We start from the raw sequence: 20,862 nt of genomic DNA, 5'->3' as shown, positions 1-20,862 counted from the left end.
TTTCTGTGACTTTCTGCCCAGGGTGGCTTAAGAATGCTCGAGTAGCCTAAGAAGGCAAGACCTGCCTTCTCCTCATTCTCTGTGGAGCGACAGGGAGCGGAGGAGGGGCAGTGGCAAGCAGAGCGTGGTCGGCCCGCAGCCGCTGCGGGGGTAGACACCCGTGGCGAGCGGGCAAGTGACTGCTGCCGTGACCCGAGGGCGAGCGGGGACCTCAGCCGGAAAGCTGTTCTCAAAGGCACTGAGAACACGCTCGTGGCTTTGGCTGAAACAACCATTTGGATGCCCGAAGGGCTGGAGGTGACTTGAACTCTGCATCCTGGCGACAGAGATGGCGGGGGCTGGGCCGGGCCGCGTTCAAGCGGTGGCGGCGGCACCGCCCGAGCCGGGCTGCGTTCAGGCGGCGGCGGCAGCTGTAAATCTTTCCCTGGTGTTTTCGGGCATGTTCTGAAAACGGCGCCGAGCACCTGGCTCCGCCTCCTCTCTTCTCAGCGAGCTGTGCTGCAGCCGCCCCCTCCGGGGGAGGGCTGTGAACCGGATGCGGTGATGCCTCAGTATGCGAACGCCCCGTGGGGGGGCGATGTGCCTGCGATGTGCATTGGTGTAGCTTTGGACTGCGGCCAGAAGCGGTCGGTTGTGGTTCCCTGGAGGGATGGAAAAAGCGGTCATGGAGCCTGATTGCTCCGACCGGCTTGCTCCAGGGGTGGAAAAAGCCGCTGAGTAACTGTAAATGCAAATAAAGGCTTGGCTGAGAGGTTGTGAGGTATTTCCAGGTGACCAGGATGTCCCAAGGAGTCCACAAGGAATTCACACTGCAGGAGAAGGATTGCATCACTGGGAGGTTCCATCATATGAGGAAGAAGAACTGGAATGGACTGATACTTGAGCCTGAATGAGAGACTGTGTGGAAGGACGCCCAGATGGGTCCCTGGACCATGGACTGTTGCTAGACATGTCATCAGAAGAGTTCTAATTTGATGATATGTTTTGGGTGCAGAGATTATGGTATGGAATAAGGGGTGGTGTGTGATGGTTTAGGCTGGGTGCTGGCCCAGATCCACTGCGCAGGCCACAACTGGGAGGTCCCAAGGGGTGGGCCCAGCCCAGGGGGTGGTCACAGGGACCAGGTATTCCATTCCCATAATGCCCTGCTCCCCTATAAAAAGTCCATGCGGGGTCTTCACTTCCTCTTTCGTCCCCTGCTGCTGCCTAGGTAAAATGGTGTGAGCTGCCTCCCTTGGGCCTGCCCAGGCCCAAGGCTGGGTTGGGGGGGGGTGGAAAGAGCCCTGGGGGCGGGGGTTTGGGTGTACCCTCAGGTGGGGATGGGATGTTCTTGGGTATGTTCTGGGATCTCTCTCTTTATCATGGTGCTTGTGGGTCTCTGTGAAACTTTCATTGTTGTTTATTGTTGCTTTCCTATTTAAACTTTCCATCACTTTTGCAATCTGTTTGCCTGAGTCGTTATTTCTGCCTGTGGTAGGGAGGGGATCTGCCCCAACCCATTACACACACCAGCATCAACAACCTCGCGTGTCATTAGTAGTGTGACTGTGGAGGACTGGCTAAAGGCTAAGGGACATAAAGATGAGCTGACTGAAGGTGATTTAGCAAAACACAGGACGCAGCTGGCCTAATTAATGGTACAAGATGCAGCTGGTCCAACTTGGTCCAGCTGATAGAGCGTGACTTGGCAAGGTATAGTGGATCTTGACCAATCATGGACAAGGACAGAGTCACCTTGAAGAGTTTCAGGAGGAATCGTGGCCAACAAAAAGAGGAACTTGTGGTTAGCTTATCAGGATGCAAAACCGCAAGAGGCAGGTTTGACATTGAACATGTAACCAATAGCATGATAAAGATTTGCATATATGAATGAGCTATCCTATATAACCTGTGTGATTTTCAATAAAGTTTGAAGCTTGCTTATCAATCACATTGATTGAGCTCGTCAAGTCTTCCCGCACTGCGACATGTGACCAATAATCTATACCAGTGCAATGTGTGATCACTCGTGGGGAACCAATGAAGCTATGCCAGTGATGCTCTCTGAGTTTGTATAAGCTGTAGAGGTTCCCTTAATAAACAAACAATACTAGAACAATACTCGATCATATTGGTCATCTGTGTTGACTCCATTCACCATCACCGACAGTAGTAGTTATGTTAATCTGTAGTTATGTTAATTGTGTTAAGTGATTGTAGATCACAATCAAATATTACATCAGATTTCTTTGGATGATCCTTCTTGTGGGTTTAAAGCAATATGGGATAAGTTAACTTCTTGGTTACCAAATAAAAGTTGGTTTAAACATTTGTTTGTAATACCTGTTGGAATAATTGTAATACTGCTCTGTGTGATTCTTTGTAATTGTTGTTTTAAAATGATAAGACCTTTAGGTAAAATTGTTTATGCCAATAAGTTACAAGCAGATGGTTATGATCTGAAGGTGATCAGAACAGAGGAACCTAATTATGATCCAATTGGGGAAGTTCTGAAAAATTCTGGAAATTATAACACAAATCAATGGTGGCAAAAAGGGAATGGGGGATAGTGATGAATATACTGCTGATTTGTATGAAATAATAAAATTCAGAGGACACTAAGATAACCCTCACTGAGGGTTTCTGTTACCATAAACTTTTACCGGGAGTCATCTATAACAACAGTTTTATAAAGAGTAAAACACCACCACCACAAATACAGAAGCCAGGCTGGGCCTGTTCTGAGCTACTTCAGAACTGCACTGCATAAAAGTTTATTCCTTCTGAAAGCATCCAGTGATCACTTTGCTCAGGGCAGCCTTGAGCTCCTGGTTCCTCAGGCTGTAGATGAGAGGGTTCACTGCTGGAGGCACCACCGAGTACAGAACTGCCACCACCAGGTCAAGGGGTGGGGAGGAGATAGAAGAGGGCTTCAAATAGGCAAAGATGGCAGCGGTGACAAACAGGGAGACCACAGCCAGGTGAGGGAGGCAGGTGGCAAAGGCTTTGTGGCGTCCCTGCTGAGAGGGGATCCTCAGCACTGCCCTGAAGATCTGCACATAGGACACCACCATGAACACAAAACAGCCAGAGACTAAACAGGCACTGACCACAAGAAGCCAGAGTTCCCTGAGGTAGGATGTGGAGCAGGAGAGCTTGAGGATCTGGGGCACTTCACAGAAGAACTGGTCCACAACATTGCCCTGGCAGAGAGGCAGGGAAAATGTATTGGCTGTGTGCAGCAAAGCAAAGAGAACCCCACAGGACCAGGCAGCTTCTGCCATGTGGACACAAACTCTGCTGCCCAGGAGGGTCTCATAGTGCAGGGGTCTGCAGATGGCAACATAGCGATCGTAGGACATGATGGTGAGGAGAGAAAACTCTGCTGCAAACAAGCAGAATACAAAAAAGACCTGAACAGCACATCCTGTGTAAGAGATTGCCCTGCTGTCCCAGAAAGAATTTGCCATGGATTTGGGAACAGTGGTAGAGATGCAGCCTATATCAGTGAGGGCAAGGTTGAGGAGGAAGAAGTACATGGGGGTGTGGAGGTGGTGGTCCCAGGCTATGGTGGTGATGATGAGGCCATTGCCCAGCAGGGCAGCCAGGTAGATGGCCAGGAAGAGGCAGAAGTGCAGGAGCTGCAGCTGCCTTGTGCCTGGGAATGGCAGGAGGAGGAAGTGGGTGATGGAGCTGCTGTTGGCCATCTGCTGCCTGTAGGAATGCCCAAGAAAGAAAAGAAAGCAAAACTTGATGATAGACTCTTCTGAGAAGAAGCACTCCAGGGGGCACAGCAATCCCCCAACTGAAATGGATTTGCTGTCTGCTTTGCTCTGCCTGAGGCTGCTGTGAGGAGCAGGAGCTCAGGCCATGTGCTGCCAAGGGCTCATCTTGGCTCTGCTACAGTGGAGCTACTGTGCCCATCAGGCTGTTCCCTCTGCCCTGCCCTTTCCCCTGTGCTGTCTTGCAGATGTTCTGCCCAAATTAGCCTTTAGAACCCCCCCAGCTCTCTGTGCTCTGAGGAGAGCAGGGCAGCACTGCTTCAAAGGACAGCTCTGTGAACTTGTCTGTCCCAGCCCTGGTGTCCACACAGGGCTGCTCCTGGACTTTTGACCCAAAAGGCAGCTCATAATTCTTTACCTCTGCAAGGGAGCAACAGCAGCATTACAGGATGTTTTTAATGCATTCAGTTAATAGCTTTGCTGTAGTCCACCAGATGAGAATACACTTGTCTTTATCAGACTGCAAAAATAAATGGATCTGGAAGCAACTTAGAATTTGAACCTAGAAATGTAGAGCAGGACACAGTCTCTCCTGAAGAGAATCAAAGGACTCTGGGAGCTGAGTGCTGACTCCCAAGGAAAGGCTCAGCACTGCCCACTGCCCTGTGGCAGATCTGGGCCTTCCTGGGGCCAGCTCCAAGCCCAGCAGGCGGGGCAGAGCAGTCAGGGATGCTGGAGATGAGATGTTCTAAAGAGTCATTGCCCAGCAGACAGCACCCAGAGACATCTGCAGAGAAGTACTGAGAGAGCAGCCTGAACACAGCTTCCCCAGGGCTTCTTGGCAGCTTCCCTCATCCCCAGCCCCTCTCTCTCTGTCCTGGAGCTGTCCCTGGCAGGAAAGGCTCAAGAGCACCGCAGACTCACCCTGTCAGCAACTGCAGTGACTTCTCCTCCAGTGAGCTCTCAGCATCCTCCCAGTCCTGGCCACCTTGAAGCTCTTTCTGCTTTCCTCATCTGCCTGAGATGCCCTGGCAGTGCCCTCAGCCCTGCTGTGCAGTGCAGTGGAGCTGCTCCTGGCCAGAGCTCCATGCAGCCCAGGAGCCTGGCCCAGCTCAGCAGCAGATGATCAGTCCAGGGCATTTAAAGGAGCCCTCTGGTGGCTTTGGTGCCAGGTAAACCTCAGGGACTGAGAGGAAGCTGATGAAACCTCTCCAGAACTCACAGTTAGAGTCAAACTCTGAAGTTTCTTGCAGTGTTAATTGGTTCAAAGTAAGATTCAAACTCTGAATTTTCTTCTACTCTTAATGGGTCCCAGTGAAGCATACTGGGAAAGGGTCCCCAGGGTCTGGTTAGAGCAGGAGGACACAGAGGGTTCAAGGGAAGCATCACTGGAGGCACTGAAGCATCTCCAGGCTGTGGTGAGAGCAGAGAACTGAGGCAGTGCTGACAGGTCAGGACAAGCAGCTAAAGGTGGCTCTGTTGCTGAGGAAACCTGGAGGGGTTTCATTGATCCAAAGGGCCAAGCCCTGACCCCCAGCCCCTGGCAAGGCAGATCCTGTCCCTCACTTGTGGCTCAGGGCTCTGATTCACCCTGTGAAATCATTTCTATCTGATGCTTTGTGTAATAATAACCTCTCCAATTAGCTGCAGAAACCTTGGCAAGAATTAGAGGTTCAGCAGTATTTAATGAGCCCCATGGAGTATCTGGGGCTGATTACATCATCCTCAGGTACTGCCAGCAGACTCTGCCAAGGTACTGCCAAGAAGCCTCTCCAGAAGTCCAAGGCAGAAGCAAACTCCAAAGTACCTTGAAGCACTGATTGGCCTCACTGAGGCTTGTTACTGACAAAGGCTCCCCAGGGACTCCTTAGAGCAGCTTGTTAGAGGCCAGGATTGCAGGGAGACAAAGGCAAAGTACAGGGGAGAAAAACTTGCCTTTGCTCTAGGAAGCAGAAAGGCCAAGCCCTGACCACTGCCCTTGCAATAGAAGAACCTCAAAGCCTCAAAGCCAAATTTCTCCTCCCAGGCCTTGGTGGCAGAGGCAAGTGCCAGAGCCAAGGGGACAAAGACCTTGGTCCTGTTGGGCCTCTCAGCCTTGCCAGAGCCCTTGGCCATCCCTACTGCAGCCTCTCCTACACTGTCCCCTGCCTGCAGCTCTTTCCCTTCAGGCTGCTGACACCAATCTTGCTTCCCCAGCCAGCTCTACCCCTGCCATTTCCATCCCTTCCCTGAGCTGTCTCAGCTCTCCCTGCCATTTCCTGACACCTCTGGATGGCCTCATGCATAGCAGCTCTGCCCTTCCAGGGACATTTCTTTGGCCTCATCTCCACTCTGAACCTTCCAAGCTGCACCTTGTGGAGGTTTTGGTCTCTTCCCACTCCCCAGAAGAGCTCCATCCTCTCTGAAACCACCCTTCAGCCATGTGCACACTGCTCTGGCAGTGCCCTGAGCTTCCATTCAGCAGGCTGAAGCAGCCCAGGTCTCTCAGCCTCTCCACAGAGATGTCAACCTCCATCCTGGGAGATCTCCTCTGCTGCCTCCCCAGTTCCTCCCTTCTCCATCAGACTGCAGAACCCCACATCCAGACACCAAGCAGCCAGATGTGGCCCCAACAGCTTAGTGCAGGGAGAGGACAACTCCCATGTCTGGGTGGCCACACTTCTGCCCCAGCCCAGCTGCAGTTGTCTTTCTTCCCTGTGTGCAGGGTTTGCACCATCCCAGGGCATTTGGAATAGGGAAAACAACCTCAGTAAAGTCTTGCTCAGTATTGCTCTATGAACTCCGGACAGGCCTTAGTCCTGGTCCTTGAAATAGGAGCTTAGGAGAATACAGAGGCTTAGGGCATTTGCCCCAGCGCTTCCCAGAGAAGTCCTTGCTGTCTCCTGTTCTGCTCCCTGAAGCAGACCAGCACTCACACATGCCCCGCACTCTAACAGCCATGTAAACAAAGGTGAACAAGCTCAGGGTTATTGCTCCAACCAACTTCTTGAGACTGAAGCCCAAGGAAGGAATCCACAACCATAGCCAGGCCCAGAGCTCTGAGAAGCCCCAGGTGGTGTGGCCAGCAGGAGCAGGGAGGTCATTGTGCCCCTGTACTCTGCATTGGTTAGGCCACACCTTGAGTACTGTGTCCAGTTCTGGGCCCCTCGCTTTAGGAAGGACATCAAGACACTTGAACGTGTCCAGAGAAGGGCAACAAGGCTGGGGAGAGGCCTTGAGTACAAGCCCTATGAGGAGAGGCTGAGGGAGCTGGGATTGTTTAGCCTGGAGAAGAGAAGGATCAGAGGTGACCTCATTGCCCTCTACAACTACCTGAAAGGTGGTTGTAGACAGGAGGGGGTTGGTCTCTTCTCCCAGGCAACCAGCACCAGAACAAGGGGACACAGTCTCAAGCTGTGCCAGGGGAGGTTTAGACTCGAGGTGAGGAAAAAGTTCTTCACTGAGCGAGTCATTCGTCATTGGAATGTGCTGCCCAGGGAGGTGGTGGAGTCGCCGTCCCTGGAGGTGTTCAAGGGCAGACTGGACGTGGCACTTGGTGCCATGGTCTAGTTGTGAGGTCTGTTGAAACAGGTTGGAGTTGATGATTCTTGGGGTCTCTTCCAACCTTAGTTACTGTGATACTGTGATACTGTGTCTTCCTTTTGCACTTCATGCAGAATCTGTCTGCTTGGTTTCTATATCTCACTGGTCCTAGAATGGGCTGGGCTAGAAGGGACCTCCAAAGATTATCTTGTCCAACCTTCCCAGGGACATCCTCTACTAGATCAGGTTGCCCAGAGCCCTGTCAAGCCTGACCTTGAAGATCTCCATAGATAGGACCCCAACCCCCTCCCTGGGCAACCTGTTCCAGTGTTCCACTACCCTCATGGTGCAGAACTTGTGCTGGCTCCTCCTTCCTGCACAATCCTGCTCTGTTCCCATCTCTCACCCATGTCTGTGAATGTCCTTACTCTCTGATCCATGGAAACACAACAGCTTGTCTTCAGTGCTGTGCCCACTCCTCCTTCTGAGGCAAAGACCATGCCTGGAGCCATTCCCTCCTCAGCAGCTATTTCTGCAACCTGTTTCCTTCCTCCCTGGGAAGCTGATCCTGCACCTGCAGTCCTATTCCAGAGGACTGGAAGTGCAGAGATCTTCACCATAGCCTTTTCTGCTTCACTTTCTCCTGAGCAAGGCAGAAACCCTCAGGCCAAGCTGTGCCAAGCAGAGGCCCTTTCCTTTGCAGCATTGTTTCATTTGTGCCATTTCACATCTCCTTGGACCCAACTTGGAGTCTCTCACTGATCAGCCACAGTTGTATTTGGGAGCACTGCCCCAGGAGCACAGATTCCTGACCAGCTGAGGGGTACTCTTTCCCTGCCTTTACTGCCACATCTCCAATACTTTCCCTTTCCTCCTGGTGCTGCCCACCCTGTGTGTTTGTTCCTTATTATGGGATGGTGACAGCCTGGATGGATGCACACCCTGAGTGTTTTTCCCACAGAGGTGCCTTGACTTCAGGCAGTCAATGTTTGCCAACCAGTTAGGTTGCATCTCTGGACACATTTGGAGTCTCTCTTCTTTGGATCAGGAGCCTCTTCCATCCCCATCCTGTGCCTGTAGTTCTGGATTATCCTTAAGGGAAGTGTTCATCCACAAGCTCAACAGGAGCCACCAGTGTGCACTTGCAGCCCAGAGAGCCAATTGTATCCTGGGCTGCAGCAAGAGAAATGTGGCCAGCAGGGCCTGGGAGGTGATTCTCCCACTCTGCTCCACCCTGGTGAGACCACACCTGGAGAACTGTGTCCAGTTTTGGAACATCTATTATAAGAAAGCTCTGGAGGTGCTGGAAGGTGTCCAGAGAAGTGCCACAAGGATGAGCAGAGGGCTGGAGCTGCTCTGCTATGAGGACAGACTGAGGGAGATGGAGCTGTTCAGACTGGAGAAGAGAAGGCTCCAAGGAGACCTTCTTGTGGCCTTCCAGTATCTGAAGGAGGCTACAAGAAAGCTGGGGAGGGACTTTTTAGGGTGTTGGGTAGGGATAGGACTGGGGGGCATGGAGCAAAACTGGATGTGGGGAGATTCAGATTGGATGTTAGGAAGAAATTCTTCCCCATGAGATTGGAGAGACACTGGCACAGGTTGCACAGGTAGGTGGTGGAAGCCTTATCCCTGGAGGGTTTTAAGGCCCAGCTGGATGTGGCTCTGAGCACCCTGATGTGGTGAGGTGTCCCTGCCCATGGCAGGGGGGTTGGAGCTGGATGATCCTTGATGTCCCTTCCAACCCTGACAATTCTGTGATTCTCAGCATGTCCAAGAGGTATTATCAGGTATTGGAATTCCAGTGAATGCCCTCCCCCCTCCAGCCCTTCCTTAGGGCTCTCAGGGCAGTTGGTGCACCCCCAGCAGTTGCTCTCATCAGCTCTCTGTGTTGTGTTCTGTGTCCATCCAGAATGGACATTTGTTACCAAGGGCTTTCTTTCTAGATTCAGGTGATGAGATTTTAAGTTCCCTTTCTCCCTCTCTTCAGCCTGGTGTTCCTTCTCCTGCACTAGTGACTGCTGGGACAGGATCCATGTGATTAAGAGGAACCCAGTGACAATTCCTGGAGAGCCTCAGATTCACTGGAGGTGATCTGCACCATGCAATGTCCAGAGCAATGTGAACCCCACAGCACTCAAGGGAACAAACAGTTAGAGAGCAGCCCCATGGAGGGCCTGGGAGTTCTGGTGGGCAGCAAGTTCTGCATGGGACAGCAATGTGCCCTGGTGGCCAAGAAGGCCAATGGGATCCTGGGGTGCTTTTGAAAGAGTGTGGCCAGCAGATCCAGGGAGGTTCTCTGGCTGCCCAGAGAGGTTGTGGAGTCTCCTTCTCTGGAGGCTTTTCAGCCCTGTCTGGATGTGTTCCTGTGGACCTGCACTGGATCCTATGGTCCTGTTCTGGCAGGGGCACTCAGAGATCTCCAGAGGTCCCTCCCAACCCCTAACATCAGTCACCTGTGACCCTGTGAATTGTCACAGGGCTCTGAATCCAAAGGAGATCCCAGTAGCAAATACCAAGGTTCCAGCTACAAATCATGAAGTCTGTCTGAGCTTCATCTTCAAGGATCCTTCTGAAGTCACCTTCCACTGCCCCCTTGGGCTCTTCTGGGCACTCAGCTAATGCATTCATGGGGCAAGTCCAGCTGCCTTCAAAGCAGTGGAAGTTGTTCACAGAAGCTGAGAGGCTCTTTCCATTTTGCTTGGAGGGGCTCCTGATTGTCCTGGGTTGAATTGACTCTGCTGCTGTTATCCAGACCATGCTGCAGCCATGCCAGCCTCAGAAATGGAAGTGCTGGCTGGAGCAAAGGATTGTGGGGCTTGAAGTTCAGATTGCAGCATGGGAGGCTCCCAGTTGTAGTTCCCAGCTCGTGAGGAAGCCAAACCTTTGCTTTAGAGAATTTTGGTTCAGGTAGGGCTGAAACTGTCCTGGGTTGAGGGTTTACTGCTGTGGTGGATAACGCCCAAAGCAGGGTGGAGGGCTTGCGGGTACTTTACTCTCCCTGCAGGGCGTTTCTCCCCTGGGAAGCTGAGTCTGTTCCACTCCCCCCTCCCTGCCCAGCTAGGGTATAAAAAGCAGGACATCATAGCTGTTAGCTCTCCTTTTGGCTCCTGCCTGGCTCGCCAAAATGTGATGGGTTGAGGCAGACCCCCTCCTCACCACGGGCAGAAATAATGACTCAAAGGGATTGCAAAAGAGATGGAAAGGTTAAATGGAAAGTGGTGAGTGTGTACAGAGAGCCAGAAGAGCAGTGACAAAAGAGATCCCAAAGCAAACCCAGGAACATTCCATGCCCACCTGAGGGTACACCCAGTACCCACAAGGCTCCTTCTTCCCCCCCCCACTGCTAGGCTAGTCTCAGCTGGCCAGACCTGAGACTGCCCACCCCCCATGGCCTTGGGCCTAGCCAGGCCCATGGCCAGGAGACATCTCCCCCAGTTACCAGGTGACAGTGAGGAAAGAAAGAGCAAGTGCCAGCCCCCGCGCTGGATCTTATAGCAGTGCAGAGAATTAAGGTAGGCAATACCTAGTTTCCTGTGTCCGCCCCCTGGGCTGGACTGCTGGACACAGGAAGCACCTCACATAGCAGAGGGCACCCAGCCCAAACTGCTACAGCCGGGCACCGACCAACCCCTCCCCCACTGCTGTTCCAATCAGTTTCCATTCTAAATTCTAGAACTCATTTGCTGTGTGGCAGTGCTGGGATTGCAGGCAGGGAGAGTCCAAGGCTGTGTGGTGAAGAGGTTATTAATTTATGAATTATGAAAATTATTTTTATTAATATTATAAAATTGTCAATAACCGATGAATCACCAACTTATATACTTGTTCTAGTGCACGTTCGTGGAATATATCCCATAACTGGCTTAGTATTATGATTAGAACTTATTTGAACTAATTACAAACTATTTCTGTATTTATATGCAAGAAGGATGCAGTTCTGCCGCTCGGCCACTAGATGGCGACTCGACGGGACGTGCGCGGCTTCTGATAGGAAGCTCTGTTCTGTGTGGAGCCGGTTCGAGGCTAGCTCCTCGCAGAGTTGGCTCGCACAAAAGGACGGGCTGGCAGGGCTGGTCCGGAGACGAGCTGGCCCTCAGAGTCGACCCGTACCACACGGCGGGATGACAATCGCCGGCAGGCATGTCCGGGGGACATAGCAGTATGCGAGTCTGCAGAGGCGGCCCTGGGAGTGAGGGATACCGGTGGGGTGGGCCCGACAGGAGTCGGCCTGGCTCAGCAGATTCTCGGGCAGCGGCTTCTCGTTCGCTGGGCTTAAAGCAACAGCAGGATACCCGGAGCAGTCCGGGGGTTCAGTGCAGTGTAAGCACGAATGCTGCTGAGTAATCCCTGGAGTTTCAGGGCTCGGAGCGGCACGTGGCGCTCTTCTCTCCACTATGGTGGGGTTAAGCAATTGCGCAGACAACCTGGCACGGTCAAGTCCCTTCTTCCCCGGCAGCTGGGCAGATCTTACCCTCGGGGGTTGATCCAGTCCATGTAGTAGCGACGGGGGGGTTCCTCTCCCGGTCAGTGTGACTGGCTGTGACAACGCTGGCTCCTCAGCTCAGCACGGTGTCCTTCCTCTTGTGGAAATAATTCCTCCAGTTGCTTCTCACATGCAGATGCCTTGATATGCGTGCATGTATGTAACAGAAGCTAAACAATAAACTCAATTGCAGAGGCAGCGGCTCAGATTTAACTCTCGAGCTAGCACAGAGACAGAAATGGAGGAGGAAGGCAGGAAGGCACTTGTCTACTCACTGGGGTAATACTTATAGAATCCCTCGAGGCTAGGTTTGACCAATGGGCATTCTCATAAACAACTGGCTTCAGCCTATGGGAAAGCATGAAGCTAGAATTCTTCCATATTTGGGGAATGCACAAGCACAGCATGCACCAGCAGCGTGCTAGCCTGGCTTTTGTCTTCCTCCTGAGGGAGAGGGAGCTCGCCTACATGCTGGGGCAAGATTCAATATCTCGGCACAATGTGCCTTCACCACAAGGTGGTTGTCAATCAGCACCCCCAGGTTCCTTTCTGTTTGGCAGCTCTCCAGCCACTCCGACCCCATCCTGTAGCTCTGCGTGGGGTTGTTGTGGCCAAAGTGCAGCACCTGGCATTTGGATTTGTTGAATGCCACCCTGTTGGACTCTGCCCATCTGTCCAGTTGGTCAAGGTCCCGCTGCAGAGCCCTCTAACTGACCAACATCTGCTCCCAACTTGGTGTCAGCTGCAAATTTGCTGCCAAAGCAGATAATGGCTATGTGTTTCTTTCTCCTGCTTGTAGGGCTGCTGCTTTATGGGAGCTATGCTAGAGAGGTCATCATTTCTTTCTCCCTGCCTGAAATGAATGTAGAGAATTTCATTATGCAGGCCCCCAAGATTTTGATCCATCCTTATGTGAGCTCTCTAGGTCTGCTAAGCAGCATCACTGGCATGTTGCAGGTTCTGTGGAGTTTGGTTCCATCATGGCATGAAAGGAGACAGCCCTTGGGTGGGGATATATTGAAATGTGCCTTGAAGTGGTCAGTCCCTGGGTGGCAGGGTGTGTGGAAGGACTTGGGCAGATTCCTAGGAGGGTTATCACCTCCCATAGCCTGGGACTTGACCCCAGAAGAGGTGAGCGATCCTACTAAACTGACTCTCCATCTGATGGAAGGGTGCCTTGCTTATCCCAATGAGAACCAACAACTTCTTGCACTACTGGGGCCTGGCCTGCTCTTACCAAGCCACAGTTCAGTACTCTGTGAGGACTATGGCTGAGGCAGGCACCCAAACACTACCTGAGGACACCATGGTGGAGATGGGGACCCAAACAGCAACCAGAGAGATTGCCCCAGTTGTAAAAAAGAAGCAGTGGACAAGGAGGCCAACAGGTCCCTCTCATCAATTGGTAAGGGATGAGGAAGATTGTCCATCAAGTGGGAAATCAGAGGGAGTGAGTGAGATCAAACAAGCAGAGACTACTTGGTCCTTAACCTCAGCAGAACTGAGAGACATAGGCAAGGATTATAGTCGCCAGCCAGGAGAGCGGATTGCTGCTTGGCTGCTCTGGTGCTGGGATAATGGGGCTGACAGCCAACTGCTGGAAGAGAAAGAGGCCAAACAATTGGGACCCATTGCTAGAAACAGAGGCATTGAGAAAGGCATTGCAAAAGAGACAGGCATATGCAGCCTCTGGAGATGACTCCTGCTAAGTGTGAGGGCCAGGTACCCATGCAAGGAGGACCTTATGAGTTCTCCAGGGAAGTGAAACACTGCAGATGAAGGAATCCAATACTTAGTAGTGTTGGAAGTTATCTATAGTGATTTAGATGATCAAAGTGTCTCCACAGATCCAGAGGATATCCCATGCACACAGGCCATGTGGAGGAAAGTGATCCAAGGTGCTCCAGCATCATATTCAAACAGCCTAGCATTGATGTACTATTTGGATGAGGACACACAGTCTGTGGAGACAGTGTCAGCCTGGCTCCAGAATTTGGAGGATAACCTCTGTATCAACTCATTCCCACGAGCCAGTGCCTCATTTACCAGGTGTACTCCAAGAAATCCACCCCCTCCTGCCCAAGTTGGAGTGAAAGGGAGCCCCAGATGCACACCACGTGGAGTACTCTGTTTTTTTCTGCATGACCAGGGGGAGGACATGAGGAAGTGGGATGGTGAAGCCACTTCTGAACTGGAGACTCGAGTACATGAACTGAGAGGGAAGATGGTGGTTAGGAAGGGATCATCTAAGCAGGCAGCAAAGGTCGCTGCTGTAGAGAGCCAAGAGGGTAATCAAGGATCTTCCAGGCAGAGAAGAACTGAGGTCACCTCCCTTGATCCTGAGGAGGGGACCCCTGTCCAGGCCCCACCAGGATCAGACAGTGAATACTCTGACGCAGACAAGGAGTAGAGGGTCCCTGCCTTTGGCCCGGAGGAGGAAAGGGATGGCAGAGTGTGCTGCACTGTGTGGGTTTGATGGCCTGGCACATCAAAGCCAAAGGAACAGAAGGTGTTGGCAGACACAGGGGCACAGTGCACATTGATGCCATCAGGGCACAAAGGCACTGGATCCATCTGGATTTCTGGAGTGACAGGAGGCTGCCAGCAGCTGTCTGTACTAGAAGCTAATATGAGCCTAAGAGGGAATAAGTGGGAAAAACATCCTGTTGTGCCCACCCCAGAGGCCCCTGTCATTCTTGGTACAGATTACCTCAAGAGAGGCTACTTCAAGGGCCCAGAGGGCTCTTGATGGGCTTTTGGTGTGGCCATGGTGAATACAGAGAAGATCAGAGAGCTGTCTGCCCTGCCTGGCCTTGCAGAGAATCCCTTCCTTGTGGGACTGCTGCAGGTTGAAGCACAACAGCTGCCAGCTGCTACCAGGACTGTGCACAGGCAGCAATATCACACAAACCAAGACTGCCTGGATCCCATTCATGAACTGATTCACCAGCTGGAGATCCAGGGAGTGACCAGCACTTTCAACAGTCCCAGCTGGGCAGTACAGAAACCTGACAGAGGGTGGAGATTAACAGTGGACTGTTGAGGCCTGAATGAGGTGACACCACCACTGAGTGCTGCTGTGCCAGACATGCTGGAGATCCAGGATGAGCTGGAGTCAAAGGCAGCCAAGAGGTTCTCTATGACTGACATTGCCAATACTGCCTTCTCAATTCCATTGTCAGAAGAGTGCAGGCCACAATTTGCTGTTACCTGGAGGAGTGTGCAATGCACCTGCAATTGACTGCCCCAGGGGTGGAAGCAGAGCTCCACCATTTGTCATGGACTAATCCAGACTGCACTGGGAAGGCTGATGCCCCTGAACATCTCCAGAACATCCATGACATCATTGTGTGGGGCCACAGGGCAGAAGAAGTGTTGGTGAAGGGAGAAAAAATTATTCAGATACTTCTGAAGGCTGAATTTGCCATAAAGAAAAGCAAGGTCAAAGGAACTGCAGAGGAAATTCAGTTCCTGGCAAGAAAATGGCAGGCTGGATGCTGTCATGTACCTATGGACATGGTCAACAGGATAGCAACCATGTCTCCACCATCCAACAAGAAGGAGACACAGTCTGTCCTAGGCCTTGGGGGGCTCTGCAGAATGCATGTCCCAGGCTGCAGTCATCTTGTGAGCCCTCTCTATCGAGTGACCTGAAAGCAGAATCATTGTGAGTGGGGCAGTGAGCAACAAGGCTTTGAGCAGATCAAACAGGAGGGAGCTGTGCAGTGGCACTTGGGCCTATCTGAATGGCACCACTGGTGCAAAATATCCTCTACAGTGCAGCCAGGGAGCATGGAGCACTTGGAGACTCTGGCAGAAGACATCAGGTGAAACCTGAGGTCAGCCACTGGGGTTTTGGAGTAGGAATAAGGGGTGGAGATTGTATTGGGTTTGGGCTGAGCTGGAGTTAATTCTCCTCTGAGCATCCTGCTAGTGCTGTGCTTTGCAGGGCTGTGGCTGGGTGTTGGTAACACAGCAGAGTTTTGGCTGCTGCTCAGCGGAGCTCTCAGGCTGTGCTTTTCCAACATTTCCCTGCCCCAAGAGTATCCTGGGGTGGGGGGGGATGCCAAGATCTTGGGAGGGAACACAGCCAGGCCAGCTGACCCAATGTGGTCAAAGGAGTGCTCCATGCCATGTGTGGTCAGCTCAGCTGTAAGAGTGAAGTGGGAAGGAGATTGATCCATGAGTTTGTCCTCCAGAAGAAGCACTCTGACCAGAGCCCTGCTGCCTGAGACCAACCCCCCTGTGCTGCTTGGCAGTAGAGATTCACTCCTCTCTCTGATTCCCCTTGTGTGGTCTATTGCTTGTGCCTACCCTTAGTGTTAAACTGCTTCTATCTTACACTGCCTTTTGTTATCTTTCCCCTTTCCCCTGTCCATCTAAGAAGGGCAGTAATAGAGTGGCTTTGGTGGGCATTAAGCCCCTAGCCAGGTCCAAACCACCTCACATGCCAAGTAAGAAAGATACCACAGAGTCTGGGAGGAAACATTCCCAATGCCCTGGGATGGAGCAAACCCTGCACACAGGGAAGAAGGACAACTGCAGCTGGGCTGTGGCAGCAGTGTGCCCAACCAGGAACAGCAGTTGTCCTCCCCCAGACTCGGCACTGCTATGGCCACAACTGGATGCTTGGTGTCTGGGTGTGGAGCTCTGCAGTCGATGGAGAAGGAAGGAACTGGGTAGACTACATTGGAGATCTGCCAGGATGGGGTTTGACATCTCTGTGGAGAAGCTGAGGGACCTGGGCTGCTTCAGCCTGCTGAATGGAGGCTCAGGGCACTGCCATAGCAGTGTGCACATGGCTGAAGGGTGGTTTCAGAGGATGGAACTTTTCTGGGGAGTGGGAAGAGACCAAAACCTCCACAAAGTGCAGCTTGGAAGGTTCAGAGTGGAGATGAGGCCAAAGAAATGTCCCTCAAAGGGCAGAGCTGCTGTGCATGAGGCCATCCAGAGGTGTCAGGAACTGGCAGGGAGAGCTGAGACAACTCAGGGAAGGGATGGAAATGGCAGGGGGAGAGCTGGCTGGGGAAGCAACATTGGTGTCAGCAGCCTGAAGGGAAAGAGAAGCAGGAACGGGACAGTGTAGGAGAGGCTGCAGTAGGGATGGACAAGGGCTCTGGCAAGGCTGAGAGCCCAACAGGGCCAAGGGCTTTGTCCCCTTAGCTCTGGCAGTGGCCTCTGCCACCAAGGCCTGTGAGGAGAAACTTGGCTTTGAGGCTTTGAGGTTCTTGTATTGCAAGGACAGTGCTCAGGGCTTGGCCTTTCTGCTTCACAGACCAAAGGCAAGTTTTTCTGCCCTGTACTTTGCCTTTGTCTCCCTGCAATCCTGGCCTCTAACAAGCTGCTCTAACGAGTCCCTGGGGAGCCTTTGTCAGTAACAAGCCTCAGTGAGGCCAATCAGTGCTTCAAGGTACTTCGGAGTATGCTTCTGACTTGGACTTCTTGAGAGGCTTCTTGGCAGTACCTTGGCAGAGTCTTCTGGCAGTACCTAAGGATGATGTAATCAGCCCCAAATACTCCATGGGGCTCATTAAATACTGCTGAACCACTAATTATTTCCAAGGTATCTGCAGCTAATTGGAGAGGATTTATTGCACAAAGCATCTGATAAAAATTATTTCACAGGGTGAATCAGAGCCCGGAGACACAAGTGAGTGACAGGCTCTGCCTTGCCAGCGGCTGGGGGTCAGGGCTTGGCCCTTTGGGTTAATGAAACCCCTCCAGGTTTCCTCAGCAGCAGAGCCACCTTGAGCTGCTTGTCCTGACCAGGCAGCACTGCCTCAGTTCTCTGCTCTCACCAGAGTCTGGAGTTGCTTCAGTGCCTCCAGTGATGCTTCCACTGTCTCCTTCTGCTCTAACCAGACCCTGGGGACCCTTTCCCTGTATGGTTCACTGGGACCCATTAACAGTAGAAGAAACTTCAGAGTTTGAATCTGAGTTTGACTTCTGGAGAGGTTTCATCAGCTTTCTCTCAGTCCCTGAGGTTAACAGGGCAACAAAAGCCAAGAGAGGAGTTTTTAAACCACCATGGGCTGGTCCTCTGCTGCCCTATTGGGCCGGACTCCTGGGCTGGAAGGAGCTGCTGGCAAGCAGGCAGCACTGCAGGAGACAGCTCTGGCCAGGAGCAGCTCCTCTGCACAGCACAGCAGGGCTGAGGACACTGCCAGAGGATCTCAGGGAGATGAGGAAGGCAGAGAGAGCCTCAAGGTGGCCAGGACTGGGAGGATGACTGAGAGCTCACTGGAGGAGAAGTCACTGCAGTCACCTACACAGTGAGGCTGTGGGTGCAGGACACTGCAGCTGTAGCTCCTGCAGGCATCTCCATCTCAGCAGCTGATGCTCAGCTGTAGGCTCCTGGAGTGTGCACACAAAAGGAGGAGCAAAGCCCTTCAGTTCCATCCTGTGAGCAGCAGTGAGCAGAGCTGGGGAAGGAGAAGGCTTCACCCCCAGCCCCTCTGCCTTTCTCTCTTCCCTTCACTGTCTCTGCAGCACTGCAGGCCTGCTCCCTGTTTCTCCACCTCTCCATGGGTGTGGTGGGTTTAGGCTATGCCTTTAAAATTTAGTTACAGATTTTGAGCAGAAAAGTAGAAACAAAATAAATAGATCACTCTTGGGTGTGAAAAGGAGAAGAAAAGATTATTCTAAACAAATTCATTGGATAAACATCTGGAATCAGAGGAGCTGTACCATAACAATTCTCTCTTCTCTTCTGGTCTCAGCTGTTTTGCTTTGCTGGGGAGAGATCAGCTGCTTTGCCTGGCCTTGGCTAAGGCTAACCCACTGCTTTTATTCTCTCTCCACCCCTTTCTCTCTTGGAACAGGGGGGTAGGGGTTGGGGACCAGCTTCCCTGGTCTCTGACCAGAGGGGTTTCATGTCATTTGGTAATTGTAAATACCTGTCTACTATTGTCACTTCTCTATGTTCTGTACCTGTTCATTGAATTCCATTATATAGTGTAGCTCTTGCTTGTCAATACAACTTTATTTGGTTCTAACTGAGCTGCTATGGCAAAGGTAATGATGGGGGGAAATTTCAACCCAACAATGGGACTCTTGTTCCCTGGGACTGGGCTGTTGGTCACTTTCTGTTCTGACACCAGAGGAATCTTCATGGCAATTCTGTGTCCCTGCTGCACTTGAAGTTTTGATGAACTCTGCCATTGGTTGGCAGTGATGGGACTGAGCTGATCCACTCCTCATGCACCTCAGGGACAGGTGTTACAATAAGGCTGAGAGAAGTGTGCCCTAACTTGTCACTGTGTTTCCCTCCTTGGACAGGTCTCCATGGCCAGTAGCAGCAGATGGCCAACAGCAGCTCCATCACTCACTTCCTCCTCCTGCCATTCACGGGCACAGGGCACCTGCAGCTCCTGCACTTCTGGCTATTCCTGGCCATCTACCTGGCTGCCCTGCTGGGCAATGGCCTCATCATCAGCACCATAGCCTGGGACCACCGCCTCCACACCCCCATGTACTTCTTCCTCTTCAACCTCGCCCTCCTTGACCTAGGTGCCATCTCCACCACTGTGCCAAAATCCATGGCCAATTCCCTGAGGGACACCAGGGACATCTCCTATGCAGGATGTGTTGCTCAGGTCTTTCTCTTTCTCTGTTTCATTTCATCAGAGTACTCTCTCCTCACCACCATGTCCTATGATCTCTACGTTGCCATCTGCAGACCCCTGCACTATGAGACCCTCCTGGGCAGCAGAGTTTGTGTCCACCTGGCAGCAGCTGCCTGGGGCTGTGGCTTTCTCTATGCTCTGCTGCACACAGCCAATACATTTTCCCTGCCCCTCTGCCAGGGCAATGCTCTGCACCAGTTCTTCTGTGAAGTGCTCCAGATCTTTAAGCTCTCCTGCTCCACATCCTACCTCAGGGAACTTTGGCTTATTGTGGCCAGTGCCTGTTTATTCTTTGTCCTTTTTGTGTTCATTGTGGTGTCCTATGTGCAGATCTTCAGGGCAGTGCTGAGGATCCCCTCTCAGCAGGGACGCCACAAAGCCTTTGCCACCTGCCTCCCTCACCTGGCTGTGGTCTCCCTGTTTCTCAGCACTGTAATCTTTGCCTACCTGAAGCCCACTACTATCTCGTCCCCATCCCTGGATCTGGTGCTTGCAGTTCTCTACTCAGTGGTTCCTCCAGCAGTCAACCCTCTCATCTACAGCCTGAGGAACCAAGAGCTGAAGGATGCCCTGAGGAAAATGATCACTGGATGCTTTCAGGAGCAATAAACTCTTTGTCTTCTCCTGCAGAGCAGTTCTGTTGTCACTCACAGTCTGGTTTCTCTCTTTTTGGCTGCTGCTGGTGCTGTTCCCCTTGTGAGAATGTTGTTTCCCCACCAGAGTCTTTCTTCAGACCATTTCTGATTCAATGCTGGCCTGTCTGCTGTGACCCAGAGACTGCAAACAGGAGCAGCTGTGCTCCTTGGGTGTGTAACATGCAAGGAAGAATTCTTCTGATCTAGAAGTTCATAACAGAGACAGAGGCGTCTGGTAAAACTTGATTTGAATAAAGAGAGAGTCCACAGGACTGTGGGGTCTGTGGGGTCTCTCTCATTGCTGAAGGCACAGCTCCCCTTTCATCCTCCATTTCTGGATGCAGATTTCCCTCTCCCTTTCCCCACTGGCTCAGGTACTCAGGATTTAGTCTTTCCCCAAACCCCTGCTCCATATCCCTCTTCACACGAACCCTCCCTGCTTCATACATCCTATCTTCCCCCTCCCTCTGCTGGGCTAGTCTCAGCTGGCCAGGCCTGAGACTGCCCATCCCCCTGTGGCCTTGGGCCCAATCAGGCCCATGGCCGGGAGATCTCTCCCCCAGTTACCAAGTCTCGGAGAGGGAAGGAAAGAGGAAGTGCCAGACTCCGCACTGGATCTTATAGTGGTGCAAAGAATTATGGTAGGAAATACACAATTTCCTGTGTCCATCCCTCTGGGCTGGACTTCTGGACACAGGAAGTGAATGCACCAGGGGGGCACCCAGCTCAAACTACAACATGCCACCCCTGTATTTCATACCATAATCTTTGCACCCAAACACATCATCAGATCAGAAAACTTCTGATGACATGTCCGGCGGAGTCCATATCTTCATCTGGGCGTCCACTCAAACAGTCTCTCATTCAGGCTCAAGTGTCAGTCCATTCCAGTTGTT

The 20,862-nt window shown here is 52.1% G+C and overlaps 2 protein-coding genes across 2 annotated transcripts; one reads left to right on the top strand and one right to left on the bottom strand.

Moving 5' to 3' along the window:
* Nucleotides 1–2,753: 2,753 nt before the first annotated feature.
* On the bottom strand, nucleotides 2,754–3,698 carry LOC128899788 (olfactory receptor 14A16-like). The gene has a single exon (XM_054179481.1). The coding sequence runs from the start codon at nucleotides 3,684–3,686 to the stop codon at nucleotides 2,754–2,756; it is 933 nt and encodes a 310-aa protein (XP_054035456.1). The 5' UTR covers nucleotides 3,687–3,698.
* Nucleotides 3,699–18,959: 15,261 nt separating this feature from the next.
* Nucleotides 18,960–19,940, top strand: LOC128899789 (olfactory receptor 14A16-like). The gene has a single exon (XM_054179482.1). The coding sequence runs from the start codon at nucleotides 19,008–19,010 to the stop codon at nucleotides 19,938–19,940; it is 933 nt and encodes a 310-aa protein (XP_054035457.1). The 5' UTR covers nucleotides 18,960–19,007.
* The last annotated feature ends 922 nt before the right edge of the window (nucleotides 19,941–20,862 follow it).

Source organism: Dryobates pubescens, unplaced genomic scaffold (genome assembly GCF_014839835.1).
Source record: "Dryobates pubescens isolate bDryPub1 unplaced genomic scaffold, bDryPub1.pri scaffold_65_arrow_ctg1, whole genome shotgun sequence".
In the NCBI taxonomy this organism is placed as follows: Eukaryota; Metazoa; Chordata; class Aves; order Piciformes; family Picidae; genus Dryobates; species Dryobates pubescens.
Note: the sequence above shows the minus strand (reverse complement) of the source record. Positions and strands in the feature narration are given on the sequence as shown.

Excerpts from the sequence above, each read along its gene's own strand:
- LOC128899789 (XM_054179482.1), top strand. The coding sequence starts at position 19,008 with ATGGCCAACAGCAGCTCCATCACTCACTTCCTCCTCCTGCCATTCACG.
- LOC128899788 (XM_054179481.1), bottom strand. The coding sequence starts at position 3,686 with ATGGCCAACAGCAGCTCCATCACCCACTTCCTCCTCCTGCCATTCCCA.